General features: G+C 41.2%; 1 protein-coding gene across 3 annotated transcripts in view; it reads right to left on the bottom strand.

Annotated features, from left to right (window-relative positions):
• ABCB1 (ATP binding cassette subfamily B member 1) overlaps positions 1-12,184 on the bottom strand; it is an 80,670-nt gene that overhangs the window by 21,753 nt on the left and 46,733 nt on the right. For all 3 annotated transcript variants that reach the window (XM_075922433.2, XM_089776714.1, XM_089776715.1), the window contains 4 exons: positions 9,567-9,671; positions 5,401-5,478; positions 1,875-1,958; positions 356-559 (listed from right to left, as the gene is read on the bottom strand). In XM_075922433.2, the coding sequence (XP_075778548.2) occupies positions 356-559; positions 1,875-1,958; positions 5,401-5,478; positions 9,567-9,671 (471 nt within the window). The remainder of the gene's footprint in view (positions 1-355; positions 560-1,874; positions 1,959-5,400; positions 5,479-9,566; positions 9,672-12,184) is intronic.

The raw sequence follows: 12,184 nt of genomic DNA, 5'->3' as shown, positions 1-12,184 counted from the left end.
TTGGTTAACTAGATATAAGGTATTCTGTAAGCTATGGGCAGAAAACACTATGTAACCTTATCTCCCCCCGACACTCCAATCACTTCATCCGCCCATCAGCATCTTATATAATCCATTGTAACCTATTGTCTGGCAGTGTTCCCCAAGCCTAACAAGCAAAGTGACACTCCACCAGTGCTGTGTGTAATAAACCCTCCTGCTTGCCTCATACATGGTGTCCAGATTCTGTTCCAACACAACAATGTATAGTTCAACTTCTCTAAGAAATAATATATTCTTGATCCATTACTAAACCCCGTTAAACAGAATTACACAGTAGTATGTAAAGAGAGACATGAACTTCATTGGAACTCACCTTTCCTGCAGCTTCCAGTTCTTTTTTATCCTTTTTTGCATGTCCAGACAACATTTTCATTTCAATGATTCCTGCTATAGCAATGACTGGCACAACAGCTAAAATCAATAGAGTCAGCTGCCAGCCATAGACCAGTGATATAATAATTCCAGTTCCAAGGTTAGCTATATTTTGGGCAATCATAGCCAGCCTGGCACCTGTAGCCTGGAACAACAAAAACCCAAATAAAACAACTGTATGCCATAGTTTTGCATAAAGCAGTAACATAGAAATTAGACATGAAAAATACTTTTATAGTAGAGCACCTCTAGAAACCATATAATCTAGTTCTACATGTATCCAAAGTTAGAACTTCTGGATATCCTTTGGAAGATCTCTCCACTATCTAGATCTCCTTTTTTTGTCTTCTGCTGTGGATTCATCTCTCCCTCCAGTTTCCATATGATAACTTCAGAATCGAAATTGTAATTTATAGACTCAGCTAAAAAAGCTGAATCGTGAGTTTATAAGGGTACATCTAGACTACAGGCTTTTGTCGACAGAAGCTTTGTTGACAGATACTGTCGACAAAGCTTCTGTCGACAAAGAGCGTCTAGACTACAACCAGTTCTGACGACAAAGCAAGGTGCTTTGTCGACATGACAGTGTAGACGCAAAGGACAGTGTAGATGCAATAATGCCTTCTGTCGACAAAACTCTGTCGACAAGTGGCATTATTCCTTGTAGAATGAGGTTTGGGCTGTCGACAAAACTGCTGAGTCCTGTCGATGTTATGTTGACGGAACTCTGCAGTAGTGTAGATGCAGGTATAATTTTGTTGACAAAAGTCCACTTTTGTTGACAAAACCCTGTAGACACACCCTAAATGTCCGAATTTTGCATTTACAGCTATAACTTCAAATCTGCCAGGAGCATGCTGGAACATTCAATTGCCTAACTGATGGAAGGGAAGTTTGCACTAACCATTTTCGTACTCATTTAGAGCCCAATACAGCAAAACACTTCAACATGTACTTATTTTTTTAGCATGAGAATAGTCTCATTGAAATCACTGACTACTAATATTCCTAAAGTCAAGCACAACCTTAAATTTTTTGTTGAATTGAGACCCAAGATACTATGGTTGCAGTTGCTACATACTCATCTAATGAGATTAGATAGGTAACTTTAAATAGACTGCTTGAATAAATAAATTCATAGTAATTGGATTAATAGTAGAGATAACAGTAATCTACTATATAGTTCAGAGAGTTTGTCTGTCTGTCTGAATTGAGTTAAGGACCTCAGCAATGCCAGGTAAATCTTCTAGTAAGACAATAAGCACTAATAGCTTACTAAAATACTATATTGTAAACATATATCATGTTTTTATCATAAAATATATTCTGTGAAATTCAAAACCTTTCTATAATCAATGATCACCAAAATTAGACTGCTATAAGCAAATCACATCTATAGTGCAACATTACTATATGCTGATCCAAATATGAAAAATCCCCAAACAATATATATTACATACTCCTTTCACTTGTGAGGCATCATTAGCAAGTCTTGTAGTTAATGCCCCTGTGCTGTTTTTAGGATCATCAAACCAGCCGATGTCCTACAAAATGACATGAAATATATTTACGAAGATCTGAAAAACTATAGTGGCATTTCTTCTCCAAAGTAGCTAAGACATATCTGTTAGGTGTTTTACCTTCTAGTAAGCTGCTGTGAAATCTACAAAACACAAGCTGAGTCTGCCCTGAAATGTCTCTGAATTTTGAAGGCTTCTGGCAAATGAGTGTGAGAAGACATCTGTAAAATGTCTATGCAGGGCTGGAAAACTAATCAGAACAGTTTTCAATGTTTGATACACGTGTATCCTACTACATTCTTCAGACAGGGCTAATAAATCATACTCGTTTACATCTGTGAAGTGATATGGGCTCATAGGTTTAGAATATTAATTAAGTAATGATTGTAAAGCACTTTGGAGGGGATAGCTTCTGAGTTAAATGAAAAATATATTAAAGATGCATACATTTAGACTTAAGTTGAGCTGGACATAGAAGACAGACTTGTTCAGAGTCCCTGGGCAAGGATAAAAGGGGTAAAAACAAGGATGATATCATGGTAGAAGTCTACTACAGATTACTACTACAGAAGTCTACTACAGAGGTGGATGAAGCTTTTCTTAAACAATGAACACAATCATCCAAAGCACAGGAGTTGGTGGTAATGGGGAACTTCAACTATCCAGAAATCTGTGGGGGAAGTAACACAGCAGGGCATAGATTATCCAACAAGTTATTGGAAAGTATGGAGACAAATTTTTATTTCAAAAGAAAGCGACTAAAGGAGAGGTTGTTCAAGATTTGATTTTAACAAGTAGGGAGGAAATGGTTAAGAATATGAAAACGGAAGGCAGCTTGTGTGAATGATACAGTTTGTGATTCTAAGGAATGGTAGGAGGGAAAAGAGCAAAATAAAGACTATAGGGCTATGTTCACACTATGGGTTTTGCCAGAAGAGGCAATGCAAATGGAGCGCTGATTAGCATTTTCTCACGCTTCATTTGCATAATTTCTTCTGACTGTTTTTGCACAAAAACAAGCAGTGTCGATGTTTCCGTTTTGCACAAAAACCCCTTTTGGGCATAAGGATCTTGCACAAAAAGGGGTTTTTGCCCAAAACAGAAATGTCCATACTGCTTGTTTTTGCGCAAAAACCCCTTGTGCAAAAAAGGATCGGAGGAGATTAGCATTTTATCACGCTTCATTTGCATAATCAGCATTTCATTTGCATTGCCTCTTCTGGCAAAACCCATAGTAAAGACATGCCTCAATGTCAAGAAGGCAGATTTTAGCAAACTCAGGGAGCTGATAAGTAATGTCACATGGGAAGCAAGTCTAAGAGGAAAAACAGCTGAAGACAGTTGGCAGTTTTTCAGAGAGACATTATTAAGGGCACAAGAACAAACTATTCCACTTCATAGAAAAGATAGAAAGTATGGCAAGAGGCTACCCTGGTTTACCCAGAAGATTTTGCGTGATCTAAAAATTAAAAACGAGTCCTACAAAAATTGGAAACTAGGTCAAATAACAAAGGAAGAATATAAATAACTAACACAAATATTTAGGGGCAAAATTAGAAAGGCACAAAATGAGCTCAAACTAGCAAGAGACATAAAGAGTAACAAGAAAACAAGAGGAAGACCAAGAACATGGAAGGCCCATTGCTCAATGAAAAAGGAAATACAATAAGAGATAAATGTAGAAGTGGCACAGATGCTTAATGACTTTTGTTTTGGTTTTCATCAAGGGTGTGTCTAGACTACTGAGTTATGTCAACAAAAGTGGACTTTTGTCGACAAAACTATACCAGTGTCTACACTACCGCTGAGTTCTGTCGACATAACGTCGACAGAACTCAGCAGTTTTGTCGACGCTGGTAAACCTCATTTTACGAGGCATAACACCTTCTGTCGACAGAAGGTGTTATTGCCTGTAAGGTTGCGTCTAGACTACAGGGTTCTGTTGACAAAGCAGCTTGCTTTGTCGACAGAACTGAATGTGTCTAGACGCTCTATGTCGACAGAAGTTTTGTCGGCAGTATCTGTCAACAAAACTTCTGTCGACAAAAGCGTGTAGTCTAGACGTACCCCAAGAAGGATGGTGCTGACTGGATGCCAAGCATAATGAATGCTGGGGAAAATGAGGCAGATTCAGAAGTTAAAATAGGAAGAGAACAAGTTAAAAATTACATAGAAAAATTAGATGCCTTCAAGTGACCAGACCTGATGAAATGCATCTTAGAATACTCTAGGGGCTGAAAGAGATGTGACCCATTAGCGATCTTCCTTGAAAAGTCCTAGAAGATGGGAGAGATCCCAGAAGACTGGAAAAGGGCAAATATAGTGGCCACCTCTAAAAAGGGAAATCGGGACAATTCAAGAAACTACAGTCTAGGGAGCTTAACTTCTGTGCCAGGGAGCAAATAATTAAGGAATCCATTTGCAAACATCTGGAAGATAATAAAGGTGATAAGTAACAGTCAGTGTGGATTTGTAAAGAACAAATCACGTCAAACTAACCTGATAATTTTCTTTGAAAGGATAAGAGGGAAGCAGTAGATGTGGTATACCATGACTTTAGTAAAGCATTAGATACAGTCTTGTACGACCTTCTTGCAAATAAACTAGGGAAATACAATCTAGATGGAGCTACTATAACTGGTTGGATTATCTTTCCCAGAAAGTAGTTAATGTTTCATAGTCATGCTGGAAGGGCATAAAAAGTGAGGCTCCACAGGGAACACTTCTGGGACCCGTTCTATTCAATATCCTCATCAACAATTTAGATAATGGCATAGAAAGCACACGTATAAAATTTGTGAATGATACCAAATTGAGAGGGGTTGCAAGTGCTTTAGAGGATAGATTTACAATTCAAAATGATCTGGACAAACTGAAGAAATGGTCTGCTGTAAAGAGGATGAAATTCAAGAAGGACACATGCAAAGTACTCAAGTTAGAAGGAACAGTTATTTAGTTTCCAGTTAGTTTCACACATACAACATGGGAAATGATTATATAGGAAGGAGTGCTGCAGAAAGGGATCTAAGGGTCTGCGTAGAGTGACAATAATTTTATAGTAACAGTCACAATATTTGGTACTTGTTTTATAGAGGTGCCTATTAACCCACACCCATTGCTCTGATTTTTCACAATTATTGTCCAATCACTCTACGTGGAGTCATAGAGTTAGGCTATGTCAGCACTCATAAGCTACGCTGATTTGACAAACTATGCAACTCCTGTCCCCTTTGTAGACACTCTTAAATTGGTTCAAAAGTGTCTCATATGACCCGAGATAAAATCAAGATAAATATTTCTTGAGCAGATCACACGCCATTATTCTAAAACTGATTTAAATAAATCAGTGCAGTTTTTGTGTAAATATAACCATAGTATGATTTGAAACTTAAAGGTATTTTAAACACCTGAACAGACAAGGATAAGAGGATAAAACTCTGGAAAGCTAAATACATATTAATCTTGCCTGTCTAAGCATTGCTTTAAATGCCATGAATCGAAGCCTCATTGTAAGGATCTCTCCAGCCTTGCCAAATGTGAAACCCTTTGAGAAGAAACAGAGTGGTTATTACATAAATACAACTATTTTGACACTATCAAATAAGCACATGAGTGACATAGACAAAACACATTTTACAGATTACACAATATTTAAGCTATAAACAATTAACAACATTTAAAAGGCAGTGTTACTACTTGTGAGGGAAAGCAGAATTAGAGCACAGGGACTGAAGTCCTTCATTTCTAAATAAAAATTGTACAGCAAAGACAAATTTTCCAACACCTGTTCCACTAATGTGCTTCAAGGAGCAATTTGCTATCATGATTAAATGGGTCAGTGACTTCAATGTAAAAGGATCAGGATGAAATCCTGGCCCATTGAAATCAATGGCAAAGTTCCCATTGGCTTTCACTCTCAGGATACATCTATAGTACAGGGTTTTTGTGCAAAAAGGTGTGTGTGAACGGGTAACAGAGGGTTTTTGCGCAAAAAGCCAATTGAGAAAAGCAAAAGTGCTCTGGTGGCTATGCTGTGAATAGAAAGCAGAGCTTTCTTTTGAGAGCATCCATGCAGACTGGGCACTCTCCTGTGCAAAAGCGCATTGCTTTTGAAATGCACTTTTGTAGTGTGGATGCGTTCTTGCACAAGATCTCTTCCACACAAAGCTTCTTGTGCAAGAAGCCTGCAGTGAAGACGTAGCCTCAGTGTCCCATTGAAAGTCATCTAAGCCATCCTGTCCTAAACACAACAGTGTTTGGTAATCAGCTTAACTTATTGTTTGTCACAAGCATGAATCCGTGTAATCTCAGGGTACGTCTACACTACAACGCTAGTTCGAACTAACTTAGTTCGAATTAGTTAATTCGAACTAAGCTAATTCGAACTAAGGCATCTAGAACTAAAAACTAGTTCGAATTAGCGTTTTGCTAATTCGAACTAGCAAGTCCACATTGAGTGGACTCTGAACAGGGCTTAAGGATGGCCGGAAGCAGTGCCAGCAGGGCATAAGAGGAGGACTTAGAGCATGGAGATGCTGTCTCAGGCTAGCCGAGGGCTGCGCTTAAAGGGTCCCGACCCCCACCCCGGACACACAGTTCTGAGGGGTGCCCCGCTTGCAAAGAAGTTCTGGCTTGGAGTGCCCGGAGTACCCACACTGGGCACATCACACCACTCGGCCATCAGCCCGGCTGCACTTGCCGCAGGCTGCCATCTGGGGAGAGGGAGCAATTGGGGGGCTGCAGGAGAGCTTCCACCCCCAGAAGCCCGCAGAGCCAGCCCAGTCCTCCCCATCGGGGGCTCGTACCCGATTCCTCCCTCACCTCCTTCCACTTACCCTTCCCTATCCCCCCTTCTTATTGATGTACAAAATAAAGATAACGTTTCTTCCAACATTGACTCTGTCTTTATTGAACAAAACGGGGGGAGACTGGGAAAAGGAGGTGGGAGAGGGGAAGAGAAAGGCTGGGAGAGGGGAGGGCAACTAACATGATCAGGGGTTGGGAACAGGTCCCAGATGAAGAAAGGCTACAGAGACTGGGACTGTTCAGCTTAGAAAAGAGGAGACGGAGGGGGGACAGGATAGAGGTCTCTAAAAGCAGGGATTGGGTGGAGAGGGTGCATTCAGAAAAGTTCTTCCTGAGTTCCCATAAAGAAGGACTAGAGGACACCAAAGGAAAGGAATGGGTAGCAGGCTTGAAACTAGTAAGAGAAAGTTGTTGTTCTTGACAAAGCAAATAGTTAACCTGCGGAACTCCTTGCTGCAGGAGGCTGTGAAGGCTACAACTAGAACAGAGTTTAAAGGGAAATGAGATCAAGTCATGGGGGTTGGGTCCATGGAGTAGTCTTAGCCAGGGGGTAGGAGTGGTGTCCCTGCCCAAAGTTTGTGGAAGGCTGGAGAGGGATGGCACGAGACAAATGGCTTGGTCACTGTCTTCGGTCTATCCCCTCCAGGGTCCCTGGGGTTGGCCGCTGTCGGCAGACAGGCTACTGGGCTAGATGGACCTTTGGTCTGACCCAGGACGGCCATTGTAAGCTCAGGGCTCAGGGTCGAGGGTCTCAGTGGACCCCCTTGATTTTCATGCACACCTGCTCCTGGGTGGCCAGGCTGGCAGCTCTCCTGCCCTAGACGGCCACTTTCCTGTGCCTAGTGCGGAGATCGTGGACGAGGTCCACGATGTCCGCACTAGCCCAGGAAGGTGCCCGCCTCTTGCGGTCCAGGGCAAGCTCCCGGGGGCCGCCAGCCTGGTCCCGGGAAGAGGGGGTGGGCTGGGGGACATCGGGTGGGTGGCTCTGTGCCGTGCCAGGTGCAGGGTCTGCTGGCTGGGTGCTGGCAGGCTTGCACCTGGCACGGGCACCGTAGCCAGCCCGTGCCCCTTTAAGGGGGCCGGGGCCGGAAGGGGGGCATAGAGTTTCCCTGGTGTTGGCCAGAGTGGCCACCAGGGAAACCTGGGGAGGGCTAGCCTCCCACTAGTTCGAATTAAGGGGCTACACACCCCTTAATTCGAACTAGCTAGTTTGAACTAGGCTTAATCCTCGTAAAATGAGGTTTACCTAGTTCGAACTAAGCGCTCCGCTAGTTCGATTCAAATTCGACCTAGCGGAGCGCTAGTGTAGCGCCTATTAAAGTTAGTTCGAACTAACGTCTGTTAGTTCGAACTAACTTTGTAGTGTAGACATACCCTCAAAGGGTATGTCTACACTACCCCGCTAGTTCGAACTAGCGGGGTAATGTAGGCATACCGCACTTGCAATTGAAGCCCGGGATTTGAATTTCCCGGGCTTCATTTGCATAAGCCGGCCGGCGCCATTTTTAAATGCCGGCTTGTTCGAACCCCGTGCCGCGCGGCTACACGCGGCACAGGCTAGATAGTTCGAACTAGCAAGCCATTCCGCACTATCTGTACACCTCGTTCCGCGCGGCACGGGGTTCGAACAAGCCGGCATTTAAAAATGGCGCTGGCCGGCTTATGCAAATGAAGCCCGGGAAATTCAAATCCCGGGCTTCAATTGCAAGTGCGGTATGCCTACATTACCACCCCTAGTTCGAACTAGGGTGGTAGTGTAGACATACCCAAAGGAAGTAGGTGATAAATGGGACTATGACAATGAAAATGATGGGGAAGCATTGTCTTGCCACTTTTTCTGGTGGGTCATTAACTTTTCTCAGTAGTGCTATTGTCATAACCATAGTATGAAAGTATTACCATACTTTCTGCAACTGCAGCTGAAAAACAACTCTATGAATCTACTGCAAATATCTGACTTCGCTATTATGTAGTTTCCAGCCATTAAAAGTAGAAAAATAAATATTTGTTCATACTAAAAATGCCATTTGCTGAGCCATTTGCTCCCTCCCCTCTCAGGCCTTGTGCCACCAAACAGGAGTGTCTTCAGGTACGTGCCCTGCAATCCAACCTCCTACCCAAGCCTTGAGCCCACTCCTGCACCCTAACTCCCTTCCAGACCTGCTCCCTCACCCTTTGCCTTGAGCCCATTCCTGAACCCTAACTTCAAACCAGACCCTACACCTTTATCTCCTACCTGGAGCCCTCTCCCACATACTAACTCCCTCCCAGTTCCTGCATCACCACCTCCTGCCCTGAGCCCCCTCCTACATCTAAGCCTCACATTTTTGCCCCACCCCAGAGCCTAGGGAGCCCCAGAAAATCTAAAAGCCACAGGCCCCCAGAAGAGTTAATCCACCCCTGCAATACACAGAGCTATCTGACTTGTTCATGAACATTTCATTTTCCAGACAAAAGCTTGATTCGGCATGTGGGAAAATGGGTATGTGCACAATTTTGCATATGAAGTTCAGGGACTACTTTTGAAAATGTGGATAAAAGAGTTTAACTCATAATGATGAGGGAAGCATCCTGTGGTGAAAAGTACTGCAATGTAATGTTACTAGATTGGTATCTGAGGAGTTTACCTCTATGCAGTCTTTAAAATTAAGTGCACAATATAACATTCTCCAAGTTTACTTTAAGCTCATTTGGTACGAGAAGTGTACTATCAATTATTTTTCTCCCTTGTTATATGGTTCAAATACAATGAAAGCTTAATATCTTTAGAAGCAGCTTCTAAAATAAAGTGAACATTATATTAAGGACAAAATAATAAAAACTTACCTGAAGGAAAAAAGTAACAAAAGAAATTATTCCAAGAGCAAAAAATAGCAGTGAATACAGGTTGGCCTTGTTTCTTACAATGGTAGGGTCTGATTCTGCAAAAATCTATTAAAGAAAATTCAAAGTTCATTTTATTTAATTAAATTATGTACAGATCTTTTCATATTGCATTGTTGTATGTACATATACCCAGTGGAGTGCTTGAATTAAGGGTACTGGGGGTGAGGCAATGCCCCGACTTGAGGTAGCAATAACAACCAAATACATGGTTTTTGCCTTCAGCACCACGTAGTTTCACTTCTGCTGCATTCCCACATACAATCTAAATATATATCTTAAACACAATTAAAGAGATAACAAGTATATTAACTGTTGGACCAAGATTTTTTTTATTTTATTTTTAAGGGTAGCAAATTTCACATAATTCAGTGAATTGACAAAATGAGTTAAATTCTGAACAATACCTTAATTAATAATTCAATATCCTTTGAGCCTCACTGGAAAACCAAGACTAGTTTTTAAATGCATGCTATGTAAACACAACTGTATTTTCTGCATCTTCTCATTTTTAAAAAAAATGTATGTAAGCAGACACCACATTGCTCAGAATTTCATTGTCTTCTACTACATATTCCTCACTTGAAATCATAATCCTCTTGTTTGTGAAATCAGTTCTCTACAGCCAAAAGCTGATATCAACAAAGAAGAATATGATATCTAGTGAGGAAAAAGAAATATATGATCTACTAGTTCATCCATGTGCCATTAGTATTAAAATTAAAAGAAATAAAAAAAAAACAGAAAATGTAGAATATGTCAGCAGGATTGTTCTAGATGGCATCACTGCTTTAGATTAAATAACATATAAATTATTTTCAAAAATACAGTACATACCCCTCCAAAAAGCAGCAAAGTACTGGGATGATTAGGCTAACCAATTATAAGTTACTGTAAACAAGGGTGGTATTTACGGGTTGGAATCCAGACATACAATAGATGAGAGCAATGTGATTGTAAAGACCAAGAGGGAAATTAGTTCCAGAGTGTATGGCCAATGCAAGCAGTTGACTATCTGGCTTTATACGGATTAAGTGAATTTCACTAAAAGAAAGCAAATCCACAGACTCAGACAACCATAAAGAGGCCTATAACCCTTACAGGCATTAGTATGTATCTATTATTGGCTTTCCTGAGTAGATTCCAGTGCACCATGCTGGTCTTATTATCATTATTTATCTTCCTTATCCCACAACAGGGGCCAATATTGAGATGTTTACTTTTCATAAAGCAATAGGCCAGTGAAATCCCCATCAGTGTGGGTCCTTGCTAGGCTTGGAGAGTAATGAAATTTAACACCTCTAGAAGTGTATCTTCTGAAAAAAATACTTGAGGCTTTGTGTATACTACACGGCTACGGCTACATTGGCAAGATTTTGTGCAAAAGCATATGCTTTTGCGCAAAATCTTGCCACCTGTATACATTGCCCACGAATACTTGTGCAAGAATACTGACGTTCTAATGTATAAAATCAGTGCTTCTTGCGCAAATACTCTGATGCTCCCACTGAGGGATAAGCCCTCTCGCACAACTGGTCTTGCGCAAGAGGCCAGTGTAGACAGGCAACATCAATTTCTTGCGCAAGAAAGCCCGATGTTTAAAATGGCCATCAGAGCTTTTTTGCGCGAGAGAGTGTCTACACTGGCACAGATGCTCTTGTGCAAATGCACATCTTTTGCGCAAAGGCACATGCCAGTGTAGATGCTCTCTTGCGCAAATACTCTAATGCAAAAACTCTTGCGTTAAAGAGTATTTGCGCAAAATCTTGCCAATATAGACGTAGCCCACAGCTTTTAGTGACAGGGTTATGTCTACATGGCTGTGTCACTAAAAGTCAGGCTGTGTAAACACTGCCTTGCCAGCACTTTTGCAGACAAAATACCTTCACCTGCAACAAGCAGGGTTTATGTTATTGACAGGAGAGCACTCCTGCCAACAGTGCACTGTTTACATTGCTACACGCCATGGCAAAACTCTTATCTTTCAGGGGAAGGAGGACGTAAGCCCCAGTGAACTATAGACATTTTGTTGCTCAATTGCTAGTGTAGATAATCCCTACTTTAGCAATGGAAGAGTGAGAGCATTGTTAAATCTTTTATAAAAAGCCCGAGACAGCCTGCCTGAATTTTGTTGTAGTGGAGTTGGGTATCACTCCTGCCATTATCTCACTTTTATAATAACTGTGGATCTACCTTAGTCAGAAATTCTCATATTTACTCAGAAAAAGCTCCTGTTTGCCAGTCTTTGTCACTCATGCCTGAGTTTTGATATAGTTTTTAGAATATAATCCTTTAAATCTCCTACCTGTGGCTTGTAAAGTCAGACAAAAAATTAAAATTGCTCATTGGGTTTAGCTTACTGAGAAACAATGAAGAATTTTCTAAAAAAATAATTTTTTGGATAAAAGGGTCCTTTAATTTATAGTCTCTCAATTATTTCTCATCCCCCTGATGACAAATTATTTACAACATTGCACTGACATGGGCATATTGTGGAAGAACAGGATTGAAAGATTGTCATATTTCCTTGGGGCTATTTCCTGTATCAAAGACTGAAGGAC

The sequence above is a fragment of the Pelodiscus sinensis genome, chromosome 2 (genome assembly GCF_052426305.1).
Source record: "Pelodiscus sinensis isolate ZL-2025 chromosome 2, ASM5242630v1, whole genome shotgun sequence".
NCBI classification, from domain to species: Eukaryota; Metazoa; Chordata; order Testudines; family Trionychidae; genus Pelodiscus; species Pelodiscus sinensis.
Note: the sequence above shows the minus strand (reverse complement) of the source record. Positions and strands in the feature narration are given on the sequence as shown.